This window comes from Typopeltis vanoorti, chromosome 6 (genome assembly GCF_054136105.1).
Source record: "Typopeltis vanoorti isolate ZY-2024b chromosome 6, IOZ_Tvanoo_1.0, whole genome shotgun sequence".
NCBI lineage: Eukaryota > Metazoa > Arthropoda > Arachnida > Uropygi > Thelyphonidae > Typopeltis > Typopeltis vanoorti.
The window spans coordinates 10,871,354-10,888,815 of record NC_143554.1 but is presented as its reverse complement, the minus strand read 5'-3'; the positions used below and the strand labels follow the sequence as shown (position 1 = coordinate 10,888,815).

At 35.5% G+C, this 17,462-nt stretch overlaps 1 protein-coding gene across 4 annotated transcripts in view; it reads left to right on the top strand.

Moving 5' to 3' along the window:
- Positions 1 to 17,462, top strand: part of LOC150105280 (general transcription factor 3C polypeptide 4-like) — a 267,680-nt gene that overhangs the window by 16,815 nt on the left and 233,403 nt on the right. For all 4 annotated transcript variants that reach the window (XM_090394058.1, XM_090394057.1, XM_090394059.1 and 1 more), the window contains exon 2: positions 8,849 to 8,978. In XM_090394058.1, coding sequence (XP_090250184.1) covers positions 8,849 to 8,978 — 130 coding nt within the window. The remainder of the gene's footprint in view (positions 1 to 8,848; positions 8,979 to 17,462) is intronic.

The following is a 17,462-nucleotide window of genomic DNA, read 5'->3' as shown; positions in this document are numbered from 1 at the left end:
AGGCTTCTCCCATTGTGGGAGAATTAGGTCACTTCTCCAATAGTGACCCAGTCCAGCTTGGAAGAGTGTATATATATATTTGTATGAAGATAAAAGATAATCACAAACATCCATGCCCTAGGCAGGATTTGAACCCACAGCCTCTTGGCTGGAGAGCGGATACACTAACAAGATCAGCGACATAAATGAAATATAGTATCCAATTCATTTGTATTTTATTGTTCCTCTGTGTGGAGTATTGATTTCATTAAGACTACAAGTTTAATGGAATGAATAACACATACCAGCACATAAGCCTAAATATAAGACTAAAATGAGAATCTGAATAATTCAGATGTGTCAGAGGGAAAACGTAGCTTAATATATTCAAGTCTCTGTCAAAGGAATTTGTGAACAGTGAAGTAATATCAAAGCAGATCATAATGTCAAAATCTGTTAGGGTTAGATATGTCATTAATGTTTTAAAAGTGAAGTGATAACGTTCTTTCACCCTTGTGAATGTGACATCATGAAGAATTTGAGAGCAGTGGATGATGATATGGAGAGACTGACTGTGAGTGAGCAAGAGGTATATGTGGAATTTGAGTACACTATGAGGGTAGTCTAAAAAGTTCTCGACCATAGATGGCAACACTATCAGCAAGATTTTTTTTTTTCTAAGTTGGTACATCTGTCATAAGCATCCATGTGAAATTGAAAGTCATTCTATCAAGTAGTTTGCTTTATACAGCTGTCTAAAGCAAAAGTGTTCTCTGTATCCCTTGAAATGGATAAAATTGAGTATCGTGTGGTTATAAAATTCTTTGTAAAAGAAGGTTGAACGCCAAAAGAAATTCATTTAAAGTTCATAAAATTTTATGAGCACTCTTCTCCTTCATTTTTGACAATTAAGAAATAAGCTGTCGAGTTTAAACTTGGCTGTACCAGCCTTGAAGATGATCCACGTGAAGGACGTCCAAAAATGTAACAACACCAGAAATCATTGATCAAGTGCATGATATGGTATAGGATGACTGACGAGTCAAAGTGCGTGAAATTGCTGAGACTATAGGCATTTTAAAAGAACGTGTGGGATATGTTTTGCATGAAGAATTGCATATGAAAAAGCTTTGTGCAAGATAGGTGCCGCGCTTGCTCACAGCAAATCAAAAATGCACTTTCATGAAAATCTCTGAACAGTACTTGGACATTTTAACAAGAATAAAACTGATTTTGTGCATTGATTTATTAGTATGGTTGAGACCTGGATTCACCATTACACACCAGAATCCAAACAGCAGTCAAAACAGTGGGCAGAAGCTGGTTCATTGCCAAAGAAGACAAAGTCGGTTCCATCAGCAGGAAAGGTCATGGCATCGATGTTTTGGGTGCTAAAGGCATTTTGTTTATTAATTATCTTGAAAAGGTTAAAACAATAACCGGGGAATATTATTCGGAACTTTTAACCAGACTAGACGAAAAAATTTGTGAGAAAAGACCTAGTTTGCAGAATAAAAAAAATCATCTTTCATCAGGTCAGTTCACCTGCTCACAAAGGTGTTTTGGCAATGGGAAAATTAAGGGATCTGCACTATGAATTGCTGGAACATCCACCCTGTTCCCCAGATTTGGCTCTCTCTGACTTCTATCTCTTCCCAAAACTAAAACTCTTCCTTGCTGGTCAGTGTTTTTCTTCGAATCAAGAGGTGATTGCAGCCCTAGAGGAGTATTTTGCAGATCTTACTGAGAACCACTACAGGGACGGGATAATGGCACTGGTACATCACTGGAAATAAATGTATTAGTCTTAAGGGAGATGTTGAAAAATAATTTTGAAATTATAAATTAATTTTTTCATTGTTAGGGGCCAAGAACTTTTCAGACCACCCTCATAGATGTTAATAAGGCCGTGGATCTTGGTGATATATTATTATTATGTGACACCTCCAGGGAGTCCAAAGACTCATCGAGGGAGAGTGTGCCAACACTATCGAATGATTGATCCCTTCCAACTACTAATCGCGCTCAAACTTGATTAAGTTCTTGCTAGCGATTAATAGCAGAGGCTCTACTAATCGACCAACCACTACGTATTTTGAATAAATGTGCAGGGAGTTGACATCTGCCTTTGCATATCTGTTTAATATTATGTTTACATTGGGTCAAGTTCCAAAGGAGTGGAAAGAAAGCAAGATTGTACCTCTTCATAAGAGAGGTGACAGAACTCAAGAATCAAAATATAGGAAAATCTGCAAGTCAGGTGTTGTGGTTGTATTGCTGAAGAGGCCAGTGAAAACCAAGAACCAGAATTGGGTTGACAACAGTGGTATTGTCTCTGAAGGACAACATAGATTTGATAAAAGATGGTCATGTTTAATAATCTACTTACTTAGAGGAAAGTCTTTATTGGTGTGCCTGAAGGTGTCTGTTTTAGGACCATTGCTGTTTAACCTGTATGTTAATGATAAATGGTTAAATTTGAACGGGGATATTCAGTTGTTTGCAGATGATGCAAAATTGGGAAGAACTATGAGGAGTAGATATTGTGGAGAGTAGAGCAGATATTGTGGCCTTACAGGAAGACTTGAATAGACTGAGTGAATGAGCACAGAATATGAGGTAAATGTAAGGTTTTAATATTTGGAAAACAAAGATGGGATATAGAGTTTACACTTTTTGGGAATATATATTGTTAGAGGTGAAGGAAATAAGAGATCTTGTGGTGATGGTGGATAAGGATCTAAAATTTAGATGACACATTGCTAACATTGTGAATACAGCACAACAAATTCTGGCAATGATGTGGAGGACACTGACTTGTAGAAGTAAGATTCTGGTCCCTTGTATTAGGCCATATGTTGACTACTATGCACAGATTCAATCATCTGATTTTCAAAAATTTGCAATATGAAGAGATATTGGAAAGGGTCCAGAGACAGTTGTCTAACAAATTCTGGAAATGATATGGAGGACACTGACTTGTAGAAGTAAAGAGATTCTGGTCCCTTGTATTAGGGACCAGAATCTCTTTATGTAGACTACTATGCACAGATTTAGTCATCTGATTTTCAAAATGATGAAGAGATATTGGAAAGGTCCAGAGACAGTTGACTAAGTAGTTTTTGGTCTCTGGAATGTTGAGTGTGAAGCAAGGTTGAGAAGATCAATTTGCAGAGTTTATTGGATAAGAGGAAGAGGGTTGATATGATAGAGACATGAGATGGTAAGGGATTGTTATAGGATTAACATTGAAGAGGTTTATCTTAAAATGGGAGAACGAGATCATCCCTGGAGGCTGTATAAGGGATTGTTATAGGATTAACACTGAAGAGGTTTATCTTAAAATGGGAGAACGAGATCATCCCTGGAGGCTCTATAAGGAGGGTGTGAACAAGGGAGTGAGAAGCAGGTTTTTTTGCATGGAGAGTTGTGAATGATTGGAATGCATTGCATGAGTGTGTGGTGTCTGCAGCAAATTTGAATGTGTTTAAGGCACAGTAGATGAGCTGTGTTTATGCAAAGGGACTGCTTCTGATGAGTCTAAATCCATTGGGATCTTGGAATAATAATAATAATAATTTTTTTTTTAGTATTAAAATGACTTTCACAGCTTACACATGTAACAAAAATTATATAGAATTTATTCAAAAGCTCTAGTATATTTCATCCAATGTTACATTGACATCGTCAGGGAGTTAGACTGTTAACTACATACAAATGGTGAATAAAATAATGAGTCATAAATCATGTGTATATTAGTTTGTGTCTTTGTAACTTTAGAGTTCAAAGGAACAGTTGTAGTAGGTTGCATTGATAAAAATTATTTAAAATAGTTATTAATTTAAAAAAAAAAGTATGAATAATTTATAGTGATCACTTCCCAAAACTTGGATATTGGCATGCAGTCTGATCGATTCAGGTTTGGATGATTTTGTAACGTTTCACATGTTTCAAGGAAAAGACTATCTGATTTGAACTTTATGGAATGAAGTTTTGTCTGGTTCCAAAGAACTCTGTGCCTAGTGTCAATAGCATGACAAGCAAGGCTAGGCTTGTCAGATTCTAAAAAATAATATTTTATTGATGTTCTTCAATTCTAATCAAAGCAGAACAGGTCAGTGTGTTCAAAATAGTAAAGATGACATGAGCATGGTACTTGATAGACACCTGGTATGGGAAGAGATGGTAATGTATCATTTGTTGATGGTAGGAAGGAAGACAGTTTCTGAACTATTATTATTATTATGTGACACCTCCAGGGAGTCCAAGGACTCATCGTGGGAGGGCACACACATCACTCTACTTTGCTAAATACATCTCATCCTCTCCACTACTACTTAATTCTCCAACTGTCACACTTCTACCATCAACACTATCTATTGCCCATCATCACCAATAACAATTTTTGCATTCTGTAAATTGCCTGTGTCCTGAAGGGCGATACCTGCCACCACTGTATGAGATTGGCTAACTCACCTTCATTTGAAAAAGCCCATATAAGAATTCCCCTTGTCATCATGACGAGGATCAAACCCAGATCTTTTTCAATCGAAGGGTGCAATGTTCCGCTATTCTTCCAATTGCGCTATGGCGGCTAATGAACTGGTTTTGAAGGAAGCATATAGATTGAATTTACGAAGAATCCTTGCTATTTGTTCCAAGGTTCCTTTAAGGTAGGGCATTGCTTTTGATTTTATTCAGTTCATCTAACAAAAGGGAAACAGAAGAGCAGATGGTATTAGTGCTATGTACAAGACTCTTGATAATACCCATTTTTTGTGATGAATGGCAGTGGGAGAATGAGTGAATATATCTGCTATAAAGGTTGGCTTCCAATCAACTGAAAATTCAGCATGACCTGTGTGATTATGAATTATTATGGTATCCAAAAAGGGTTGTTGGTTATTGGATTCATGTTCAATAGTGAATTTGATACACTAGTACAAAGAGTTTATTTTCTCTAGGAACTGAAGTAATTCTGACTCAGTGTGTGACCATAATACTAATTTTTAATGAATGAGGGAGAGTTATCTGTGGGAGGAGGAAGTAATTTGGAGAAGCATGTCCAGTTTGTAGGTGGGGCTGTCTATACTATCAACTATTGGAGAAGTGGATGTTAGGATTGTGAATTTTGGGAATCCCATATATCCAGGGTGGTTTGACATGATGAGGTTTTAACTTTTTGGTGGGACAAGATGTTAACTTTTTATTTTTTTATTAATAATTTATACACTTTTGAGATTTCTTGTCCTCATGGCTTAGACACATTGGATTCATTTTTAGCATATCTTAACTGCCAGCATCCTAAAATAAACTGTAATAGAAAAGAAAGTTAACATTTGTGTCCCCTTTCTAGACACACTAGTAACACGACTTGATGTTTTATTTTCCTTTTTCTGTGTATGGAAAACTCACACATACAGAAAGGTATTTATACAATCAATCACATCATTACCCATCTGAGCAGTATGGTATCCTCAAAATACTTATACACTGAGGTAGATTTATTTGTTCTAATGATACAGTCCTTGAAACTGAGCTCAGGCACTTTTGCAACACCTTCTTAGCCACTGGCTACAACCCTATAATAAAATGGGTAAAATACTACATCCCCCCCCCCCCACACACACACCACTCACACACATCCTGCAACCAACATCCAAGATCACAGCAAAACCATTCCCATCCTTTATATTCAGGATATCTCAGAAAAGACTTAAATTTTAATTCTCTGCTAAAATGATCTCCTTGCCACTTTCAAAACCACTCATTCAATTAGCTACCTTTCATCCATTCTCCTAAAGATCAACTTTATTCTCTTGCACATCCCAGAGGGTATAAAGTTCTTTGTGCCTGGAGTTTAGCCTACTTTGGACAGACTAGTACATCTGCCACTAAAAAGGCAAAAGTTACATAATTGATGTTTTATTGGCATATTATCCTTTGGCTACTTCTTCACATAAGATTAAGTGGAAGAAAGCATTGATATTATATAGCAGCTGGTAAACTATTTGCAGAATCACTATTGGCTATGAAGCATCCCCCCCCCCCCAAGCAAGTGTGGCCACATTAATTTATCCAGCAATCTGGGAGACAGTGTTTCTAAGACCAAATAGCCTGACTTCTCCAAATTAACTTTATGGTAATTCAGCCCATAGAACGTGCCATGTTAGGCCATTAGCTTGTTTTCAGTTACAATTTGAATTGTCTCCACAATGGTTTAGTTGAGTGCCATGTGTGTTTGTCACAGTTGAATTTTGTGCTCTGAAGATGCTGGGTAGAAAATGAGTGAAATAGTACTTTTAATAAATTAATTTTATTTTTTCTCCTCTTGGCATTGTTTATACCATTAAGTGCCATGATTAAGAAAGATAACAGAATTGTTCATGTGTATAAATGTGTTCAGAATCGAGCAAGCTGAAATAATTGAAAATTTTGCAGATCAACATCTTGTTGATCTTTTTGGTTTTCTTTATGGGATTTATCCAGAATTAAGTATAAAGAAATTTACAGTCATTAAGTAATTTGGTTTATTTTTAGATAGAATTTTTTATTTATTCATTAATTTTTATTATTTTTTATGTGATGCACTTATTAAAAGTTATAAACCATAGTATGTACATAGTACCTTGGTCAGACTAAGGATAAATTTTTTTCTATCCACTTCTGTTAAATTTTCACCCCATCTCTCTTTCTTTTAACACATTTGCACATATTCTCCTTGAATTTTTCACACTGACAGTTAGGTAGTAACTACCCACTTACAACTTTCCTGCTGCAGCAACAGCAATTACAGATGCAGAGTGCACAATCTTTCCTTTATGCAATTTTAAATAATGTGTTTTGGTTAACTGTTCTTAAATATTAAATAACTTTGGTGTTATTATAGTTGTGTATTTTGCATCTAAATTTTTGTTATTTCATTTGGGACTAGGATGTTCACGGCATTGGGCTTTTTATTTTCATACTTGCACCTGTTGAATGTTTTCTTAATGTTAATGACAGTGTTTTCTTATTATGCTTGAATTGTGCAAGCATCATGTATCACTCCAGAATTTAGCTACTTATTTTGCAATTAGGCAGGTCTTGAATAATAAATTCATGGTGTATATTTAATATAACTGGATTATCATTCATAATATGTATTAAAAACATTGTCTCACCACTCAAAGTGTAATAATTGTCCAGAAAATTAAAAATATAACAGCAATTAGTTGACATTAAACTGATAACGGTACACCAGAGAAAACCCTTATATTGGGCATTGGTATTTTGTGGTGGTGATGCCGAACAGTGTGTGTGTGGAGATTTTATTAGGACAGAAAAAGTCATTTGAGTTTCAGGAAGGCCAAAGGAGCCATCGCATAATTATTAAAGGTGTAGCCCAGCACAAATCTTAGGATATAATTTTCTTTTTTTAGCCTGAGTCTAAATGGATAAGTATGGGCTATAGCTGGAGTTTATGTCCATGTTTATGGTCAACACACATTGTGAAATATTTATTATTCACAATAAATAATAAATATTTATTATTATTTATTGGTTGTAAATGTCCTTTTCCCTTCCTTTAATGAAATACTTGGTTCCATGATTGAAGAAGACTGTGCCCTAACTCTACATTCCACTTCATCCCATAAATGTCTTGCCATGTCATAGCACTGTTTTGACCATTGCAATGCTCCACTCTTATTCTTTTCAAAAGCCATGTTTATAGTCATTGCTTTGAGACATGGACGATTATTGTTTTGGAAAGTAAAAACATCTTCTTCCTTTCACCCACTTTTACTTTGCAGTGTCGAGGGTTTGTTAATCATCGGACCTTAAGCCATTCACAGGATAAGGTGGTCAGTCTTGCCCCCCCCCCCCCCGTATCCTATGTCCTGTAGTGTTGAGCTCTCAAGGCCAGTTTGCCTGCTTTGCGGGATGAAATACCCCAGGATAAACTGGGGAGAAACCCTACTGTCCACATCCAAGACCAGCTAACTTGGCTATGGCTGAGGAAGATCCTTCAGCTCCTCACGTCACCGACGGGAATCGAACCCAGGACACTCCTTTCCCAGGCATATGGTTGTGAAGCGCACAGCTACTAGACTAACCGCGGGAACCATATGCCTGGGGAAGGAGTTTTTACCTACTATTCTTGAAGATTAGTAGGTAAAAACATTGGTATCATAAATTCCCATAGTGTAGTATTTGTAATCCAGAACATCAGTGAGAGAACCTAGCAATCACATATACTACAACCAGTGAACCTAATTCACCACATCATTTTGCCAACAAACTTCATTCGTTAACACAACATGCTAAGATGAAATGCACGGTTTGTTGCTACACAGGGCCACTTTACATAATTCCATATCCAGCATCTGTTTTGACATACTCTAATTGATGATTTGCATTTGGTGTTGTAAAATGAAGATTTGTGGATTTAAGCTCTTTCTTGAAATTTCATGGCATCTGATCATTGGTACAATGGTCAGATGGGCTTTGTGGCACCAGCAAATTACATTTATCAACCTGTAGAGCAATAGTTCATAGTCGTTTTTCCCAAATGACATCTCTGAAATATTGACAACTCTTTCTGTGTATACACAATTATGCATATAAGATTAAATAACTCAAGTGAATTGCTGATTTTCTTTATAATCCAATCGACAAAACATTAATATTTTAGTATTTTGTGACCCCTTAATAATAAAGAAAGCTTAACTGAATCCACATGGCATTTGTATTCCTTAAAGGTGCTAAAAATGTGTTCTTTAAAAACGGTACTGGTAATTTATGGTGTAATATGTAATAACATAAATCTTAGCATGGATATCTCTATTTTATTTATAACTGCCATTGCTATTCTTTGTTCTCTTTTCAGACATCTTACTGTTCTCCTTCTGAACCTGGATACCCTTTACCCTTACATAAAAAACTTATTCTACCTTCCCAAGAAATTCTCAACTTGGATATGATGGAAAACAAAGATTTCTATGACAAGTTAGATAAAGGTAGTGCATTTGATAATTTTTAATAAACTAAATTTATTGTAATAATGAATTACCTCAAAGATAACTTATATATGGATCACACATTAATATTGATTAATATATTGAGTAAAATCTGTTTGAATCAAGTTATAAAGCAATTGTTTTTTCCTATTTTGAATTCCTGATTTACATAATTTATTATTATTTATACAGACAGTCTCTTCATTCTGTGAAGCTTTGCAGAACAAAAGAACAAAGAAATGTAAATTAAAGATGCCAAAAAATTATATTCTTAGTTTCACCCTTTATCAAAGTGTAAGCTTGTATATAGAGGCTAATGACTTCACATCAATTGCCTTAGTATCCATAATGCACATATCCTTACAGACATGTATAATGCTATGCAATATGGGAAGGGCCACTACCCAGAATGGTTGAAACCATTCTGGGTAGCGAGGTCTCATCAGTGGGAGCCAGACCCAGAAATGAAACCAGGGTTGAAAGGTGTCAAAAGGTGTCACACCTTATTACTACAATAATCTGGATTAGAGATAATGTTGAAAGTTTTTTTCACTTGATTATATAACAAATTAAAGACGGCTCTTCCTATAATGCATGTCCATAAGGATGTGTATGTTGCGTTATGGGATACTAAGACAATTGATGTAGTCATTAGCCTCTATATACAAGTAGCCCAGTCATGAAGCGACTTCACACATAAATTTTGTTTGCTTACACTTGGATAATGAATGAAACCAATAATATAATTTCTTGGCATCCTTAATTTATAGTATAACCAAGTGCAAAATCTTTCACAAAAGAATGAAGAGATGTGTTGAATTACAGAGCTGGGGGACTGTAACAAATAAAGGAAACAAATTAGTAATGTGGTGCTGTAGTTTAATCAGTTGGAGGGGAGAGAAATCAACAGTACCTGGGACTTGGTCTGGAATCAATTACTTATGGCAATGGCAGATTGTATACCTGGGGTTCAGAGGATAAATAAAATAGGAGTAAAATGGATGAATCATGAAATTATGTAGGAGTTCGGAGAAAGAGGACATTATGGAGGAGATATAGAGGGTACCCCCCCCACCTCAGCAGCACGAGGAGTATAAGCAGGCTGGGAAGTGATGAGTATAGTAAAGAAAGGAGATTGGCTGAAGCAGTAAAGCAAAATTGTAGAGAATTTTACAGTTATATTACTAGTAGAAAAAAAAGACTGAATATGTAAGACTGATTGTAGTTGCTGGTTCCCAGCTTGTTCTTCTCCAAGTTTCTCTTTCACAGTTTTTTTTCAACCTCTTTTCAAGTATGCTTGCATAAATCTTACCTAGAATACTTAGTAGAGAAATTTCTCTGTAATTCTCACATTCAACTTTTTTCCCTTTTTTATAGAAGGAAACTATGAGAGCTCTACTCCAATCATCTTGAATTCAACCTACTGACCAGGTCCTATATAGTGTAGCAATTGCAAGAACTTCTAAAACGATATAGTCAATGATGCTTTTCTTATTTCTTATTCATCTTCTCTCCATGTGAAATTGTGCAGATCTTTATGTTGAAATATGTCTTTAGTAATGATTAGTCATTATTCTGATCAGAAATCCAGCAGATACTTACATTATTAGCTTTGAACTTTTCTCCAAATTTTCCCTGAATGTTCCTATATGCCTGACAGAATTCATTTCCCACTCTGCTGCTTAGATCTCCAACAAGGACCACTTTTTCTATTTTCTTTGTCAGCTGCTTGCTCTAATGACTGAAAAATTCTTCCACTTCTTCCTTAGGAGAGCCTTCTGTGGCACTATAGGCACAGACAAGTTTTATTGTCCATTTCTCCATTTCGAACATAATTCTGCTTGAAACTACCTTCCAATTGAGAAGTTTTTCTTCATGCTTGGTGTTGAATGCTATTGCTACTTCCTTCCTTTTCTTGATTTCTATTGCCTGAATATAATATCCTATACTTATTATTTAGTAAGATTTCACCTATTTTTTTGTCTTCTTTGTCTTAGTAATGTCAATTATGTCCACATGGTACTTTTCCAGTTCTTATACAAGTTCATTTCCTTTCCATTGATACTCCTTATATTGATGGTTCCTATCTTCATCTCTTCTGATGTTGGGTTTGTTCTTCTTCTTCTTCTGGATGTTGAATTGTAGTTTGTTCCAGTAGCCAACTATCACTGTTTGCCCTACTTCCCTGATGAAAACAGCACTGGCCTTGTTTAACCATTGCCACCCCAGCTGGCATGAAATCTCACACATATGTATTTGTGATTTATGCCAATAGAGTGGCTAAGTCCCAAATTGCTAGCCCATATTCATTCATTCAGTACTGAGTTGGATACCTACTAATAGGATGCACCATGTGAAGGTGACATTAGGACATGGGCAGTCTCTTTCCACTTTGTGTGAATACTTGAACACAATTTCTTATTGATTTCTTTGACTGAAACATTCAGTCTGCAACTTGAAATAACTTCAGAACAAAAAAAAAAGAAACTCTACCAATTTTGTTGTTTTGCATTCAGTAACTATATTGAAGGCAAAAGGTTGATAACTGGAAGGAAGACCTCTGTATACCCTTTTAAGTGGCTGACCATCTAAGGCTTCTGACCTAATGTCACCTTCTTATTGTGCATTCATTAGTAGGTATCTGCCTGGATATTTACTGGGTAGTCAAATTTGGATTTAGCATACCAAAAATGTATTTTGTATTGGCTTAAACCAAAGGCAGTAATGGTACAACAAGATGAAATCTTATGCCAGGTGGGGCATCTTTCAGTTAAATAAGACCCTGCTATTTTTGTTAAGAAATTAGGGTGAACATTGAAAAGTCTTCTACTGGAACAAACTTTGATTGAATGTTAAGAAAATGTAAGATAGGCACCATTGTCATAAAAAGTATCAACAGAAAAGAAGAATACAGCTTATCAGTATTGCAACATTATATTTGGAAGATAGCATATGCTGCAAGATGGTAATAACAGATACCTTTCATGAATTTACAAAAACAGATTTCCTATTTAGAAACAAGTATTTAGGCTTAGATGCTGGTTTAAGCTCAGGTTTAACCAAACGAAACATCACAATTAAATGATTTAATACAGGTTCAATAGTTCCAGTATCTCACCTCTGTCACAGAGATATCATCTGGGATATAACAAAAATTGTAATAGTACACAAACAATAAGTGGAAGATATCAGACTAGAAGTCTAAAGTCCTAAAATGGGTGCTCTCTTGGTCTGCTGATAGCTAGCCTTGGTTGTTGGGTGGATGGTCTAAGGATTACTGTTTTTCATTCTTGGAGAGTTTCACATAATGATATTAATTTAGATTTAGTTGGTTTTTTAAAATCTACTGCTGATTCAAAAAAAAAAAAAATCTTTCTATTTTGCATTTGCTGCCAGCAAAGGTTGTTCGATTGGTAGATCCTCTGCTACTAATGGCTCGCGCAAAAAGTTAAGTAAGTTTGAGCGCGGTTAGTAGTTGAATGAGATTGTTCAATGCTGTTGGCACACTATCCCTCGATGAGTCTTTGGCTTCCCTGGAGGTGTCACATAATAATAGGTTTTTTTTTTTTTTTTTTTTTCATTTCATGATAAAGATTTTTGAAAAATTGGTTAGGGCTTCATTCAGAAATTGGTTGAAAAGAATCTTTACTTTGCAATGAACAGCATGGGTTTACTAATGGAAGGTCATGTTTTAGCAACTTGCTCACATTTCTATAATCATGTTATCATTGAGCTGGACAAGGGAAATGGATACACCATGTTTGGATTTTGCTAAGGCTTTTGACAAAATACAGAATGATAGACTGTTGCATAAATTGGGGAATGTGAGTTTGGGTTATACAATATTAGCATGGATAAGAGGATGGCTGACTGACAGATATCAAAAAGTGGTATATGGGGATGTGAGTCTGCAAGATTTAAGAACAAGCACTGATCCTTGTGGATCAGTTCTTGTTCCACTGTTATTCAATCTGTAAATTAATGATATTGGGAAGGATTTGACAAGCAATATACAGCTATTTGCTGATGATGCAAAGATAGGCAGGGTAATGCTGCTGATATGCAGTACTTGCAGAATGATTTGAATAGGCTGGAATTGTGGGCATGGGAAAATGGATGTCAGTAAATGTGAAGTCATGCACTTTGGCATGATTAGATAACTAATGTCATATTGTATTGGCAAAATGATTATATTATAACATTTTGCCTCTTTACAAGGCCTTGATAAGACCTCACTTGGACTATTGTGTGCAGGTCTCCTGGTTTCTGTTGTGATTTTGATACAGTGGAGAGAGTGCAAGGAGAGTGTTAAAAAGTGATATCAGGATTATGGAATACTGATTATGAAAACACATTGAGAATTTGTTTAAGCTACAGACACTAGCAAACAGAAGAAAGAGGGGTGATATGATTGAGACTTACAAACTTCTGAAAGGATCATACAGGATTTCAGTTGATGGAATTTTTCATTTTTTGGAGGGTAGGGAAAGGACTAGAGGGCATCCTTGAAATCTCAAGGGGGCGGGGGCTAGATTTTTGTCTCATAGAATGGTACTGGTACATGATTTTAATGGATTGCCATTGGATGTTGTGTGTGGAAGTAGTGGGAATGAATTCAATTTCCTGACTATCTGGAGGTCTCTCTTAATAATAATAATACTATAGTCAAAAGTTGGAGATCTGTTAACATCTGCTTTGAAGAACACAAATATAAATGTATCTGTTAGGTTCATTTTGTCAATCAGCAATACAGCCACTGAAATGTAAGGTGCCTTTGTGCAGAAAATTTTTGCTGCCCCCCCCCTTGATAAAAATGTGCAAAAAAAAGTTTATATACAAATGTAAATGTTAAAATAGATATAGAACAAAAAACTTGTATTTTTTTTACTTATAGTTCTTGAAAATTGGACTATATTTTCACAAACCGCAACAGCAGAGAACTACAATCACAATCAATGCACATACAGTAATGAAATTCTTCATTCATTGCAGACATTATTACAATGTTCCAGTATTTCAATAATCAAATATTGTGTTCAGATGACTATAAAGCTTTAACTTAGAGAATCAAGAAAGAGTAAAGGGTGTTGATTTGCATCTTCATAGAAGAAGACTTGGCTCAGCTCATACTTGTTAGACTGAACTTCCCAGAACTGCAACAGTATGCTCACCATAAGATGTCAGCAGCACTGTTAGTTTCAGATTATGTCATACATATGGTTTCTCTGAATTGATGTGCAGCAATTGTTTTGGAAGAAGTGAAATCTAGTAAGTGAACACATATAGATGGTGTTCAGAATGGAGAATTGTTTAAAACTTAATTTTGCACCACCTTTATGGTGCCTTCGTGTGGTGTACAACTTGCACACCTGCTAGAGGTGGCCCTGTCTATAGACAGGGCCACCTTAAGCCATAATAAGGTTATTCCAGGATGCTGGCCAGACAGATGTGATTATAATATGGTATTTGGATCATTCCAAAAATTTGTCACACCATCCTAATTTTAATCCTTTTTCAGCTGGGACCGTTTATAGGATAAATGGAATATAGTTTTATTTATTTATTATATGTGACCCACACGTAGGTGATGATGCTCTTTCACCAACCCTGTTCAATCTACCATTGGGATTATCCTTGGACTCTCGTGAGGATGTTATACACACTACATCTAATTTAATCACAGCAAGTAAGCCTGTGAGTCTTTTCATAAATTAGGAAAAGACTAAATATATATATATTTCAAGAACCCATCAAGACCTATTCAACTTGATTGTTGATAATTGGATAATTTTAAATACCATGGAGTCAACATTAACAGCTACAATAATATGCATCAAGAGATAGAGAAGAGAATTGAAAAGCTCAATCTTGAGCTTTTCAATTATCTCCTGTAATCTGCTGTTGCAGTTTGTGAAAGTATAGTCCAATTTTCAGGAACTGTAAATAAAAAAAATTACTTACAATTAATTACTAGATTTTTTTTTGTTCTGATAAATCTATTTTACCATTTACATTTGTTTAAAAACTTTTTTGCACATTTTCATCAAGGGGGGGGGGGGCAGCAAAAACTTTCTGCACAAAGGCACCTTACATGTCAGTGGCTGTACTGCTGATTGACAAAATGTACTCCTAAATCCAGAATATAATCAAGAAAATTCAAACAAAAATTCTATTTAAGCAATGTATCACCAACCTGTGGTTAGTGATACATTGCTTCCTATCACTAACCACAGGTTGGTGATACATTGCTTAAATACAGTTTCTCTTTGTATTCAGTGTATAATTTATATAATATAATATACATATATATATATACATACATATATAATATACAATATAATATACGTTGCTTAAATAGGGTTTTTGTATGTATAACTGGTGCTTTTGTTCTGGCAGTACAACGGTACGCAGTACCAGCACATTTTTTCTTAAGTTTTTAAAAATTTGGGATTTATTGACAGCAAAATGTGTTATAAATATTCCGGTAGATGGTACTGTGTTCACGAATTGAATTTTCAGGTTTGATTACTCATAAGTTGGTACCCTGCTTTCCTGTTTCATAGGTTGGTATGCAACCGGAAACAGGAAGTTGTGTTCACATCTGATTACTTCCAATATCAGTTTATCAGTTCTATATTCATTCTGCAACAGGCAGGTGTTCACTTGAGTTTTGAATTAATCCAAGTTAAATCAGTGCAATCATTGTTCAAATAGAGTAAAATAAGTAGTTACTTTATGCCAACGAGTAAAAAAAAAGGAGGTCTGAAGAAGCAGAAATTGTTGAATCTACTTGTGATCCTGTAAAACAGAAAACTAGCACTGAAAATGCACTTGGCGAAGAGAATCACGAAACCAAGACCGAAGATCCATGTGGTCAAAAGGAAGCAGATTCTGATAATGATTGGCCTGAATGTTGGACACTTTTGGAGAAAAATTACTTCTGCGAGAGAAATGAGTGGCTGTATGTCCAGAATAAAATGTTGGGCTGTAAAGTGTGTCGTGATGTCAGAAGTCTTGGCATTGATAAACACATGAGAACGAAAATTTCAGTGGTGTGAGCAAATGATAAAATCAGTCATTTTGGAAAATCTTGCAAACAACAGTTAATGTCATTAAGAAAAAAGATTTACGATCATAAAGAGAGTGCAATGCACGAAGCACGCCAAAAAATACAATCTGAAGAAAAAAATTAAACATTAGAGAAAGCTTTCCTGAATATTTTTTCTCATAATAAAGACGACAGGAAAAGTGTTTCGAACCTCTTACAAAGTTGCAAAGAGAAATCAATCATTTAACAACTTTGAAGACGAAATAAATTTACATGGACTTAATGGCCTAGATATGGGATATATTCTTCATTCTGCAAATGCTTGCATTAATTGTGAGCCACATCACAAATGAAATCAGAAAAACATTAATAGACAATATAATGGACTCCAAGAACAAAATATCGTTACTTATTGATGAATAGACAACCGTGAGTAACACAACAACCTTGATTATTATTGTTCGTGTAGTTCTTCCTGAATGTTCGGCTCCTGTGAGTCTTTTCCTAGATTTGATCGAATTATCAGATGTAACTGCTAGAGGGATTCTAAACTCTTTAATTAGTCATCTTGAGTGTTTAGGATTATCTGAAGATTGCTTAAAGGAGTATTTATTGTCTGTAACTTGTGATGGTGCAGCCGTGTTGTTTGGTGTGCGTAATGGTGTAAGGAGGCGAATGCAAGAGAAGTTTCCTAGTGTTATTTTCTGGCATTGTGCTAGCCATCACCTTGAATTGTCTGTTAGAGTTTCATGCACAAACTTTATGTGACTTATCAAGCTTCACCTAAGAATGCTAGGGAACTACAGGAATGTGCAGCGACTCTAGAACGTCAACTTCTTAAAATTGGCAGAATTTTAAGCACTTGCTGGGTTGCATCTAGCTGTCGCACTGTTTCTGCAGTGTGGCAAGACTTTGAAGCCCTCCTCCATCACTTTCTGGAGGCAGAAGAAGCAAAACAGATCGCTTTCTTTATGAAGGCCTTTTAAGAAAAATAACATCATGCAAGTTTGTTCTTGATTTGGGCCTTATGTGTAATGCTTTTCAAGAACTTAGTGAACTAAATCTAGATTTACAAGAGAGAAATATTGACTTGTACAAAGCAGACAGGAAGATAAAGAATACAGTTCAACTTTTTGAAGAAAGAATTGAAAATCTTGGTCTGTACTACAGTATTTTTCTTCAAAGTCAGAAGAACATGAAGTTCAAAGGGATTGAGCTCCACAAAAATGAAAGACACAGTCCTACGATAAGTTCATCTGCATTCTATAAAAGTCTGAAAGAAACTGTTGGAAAGCATCTGTTGAAGGAGATGATGTTGATTTGCCTGAATGTGCTAAGATTTTAGATTACAAGTATTGGCAATAAAATCCTGGGAAGCCTCTGACATTTGGTCACGCCAAAATTAAAAAGTTCACACGCAAATTTCGCTTGAATGA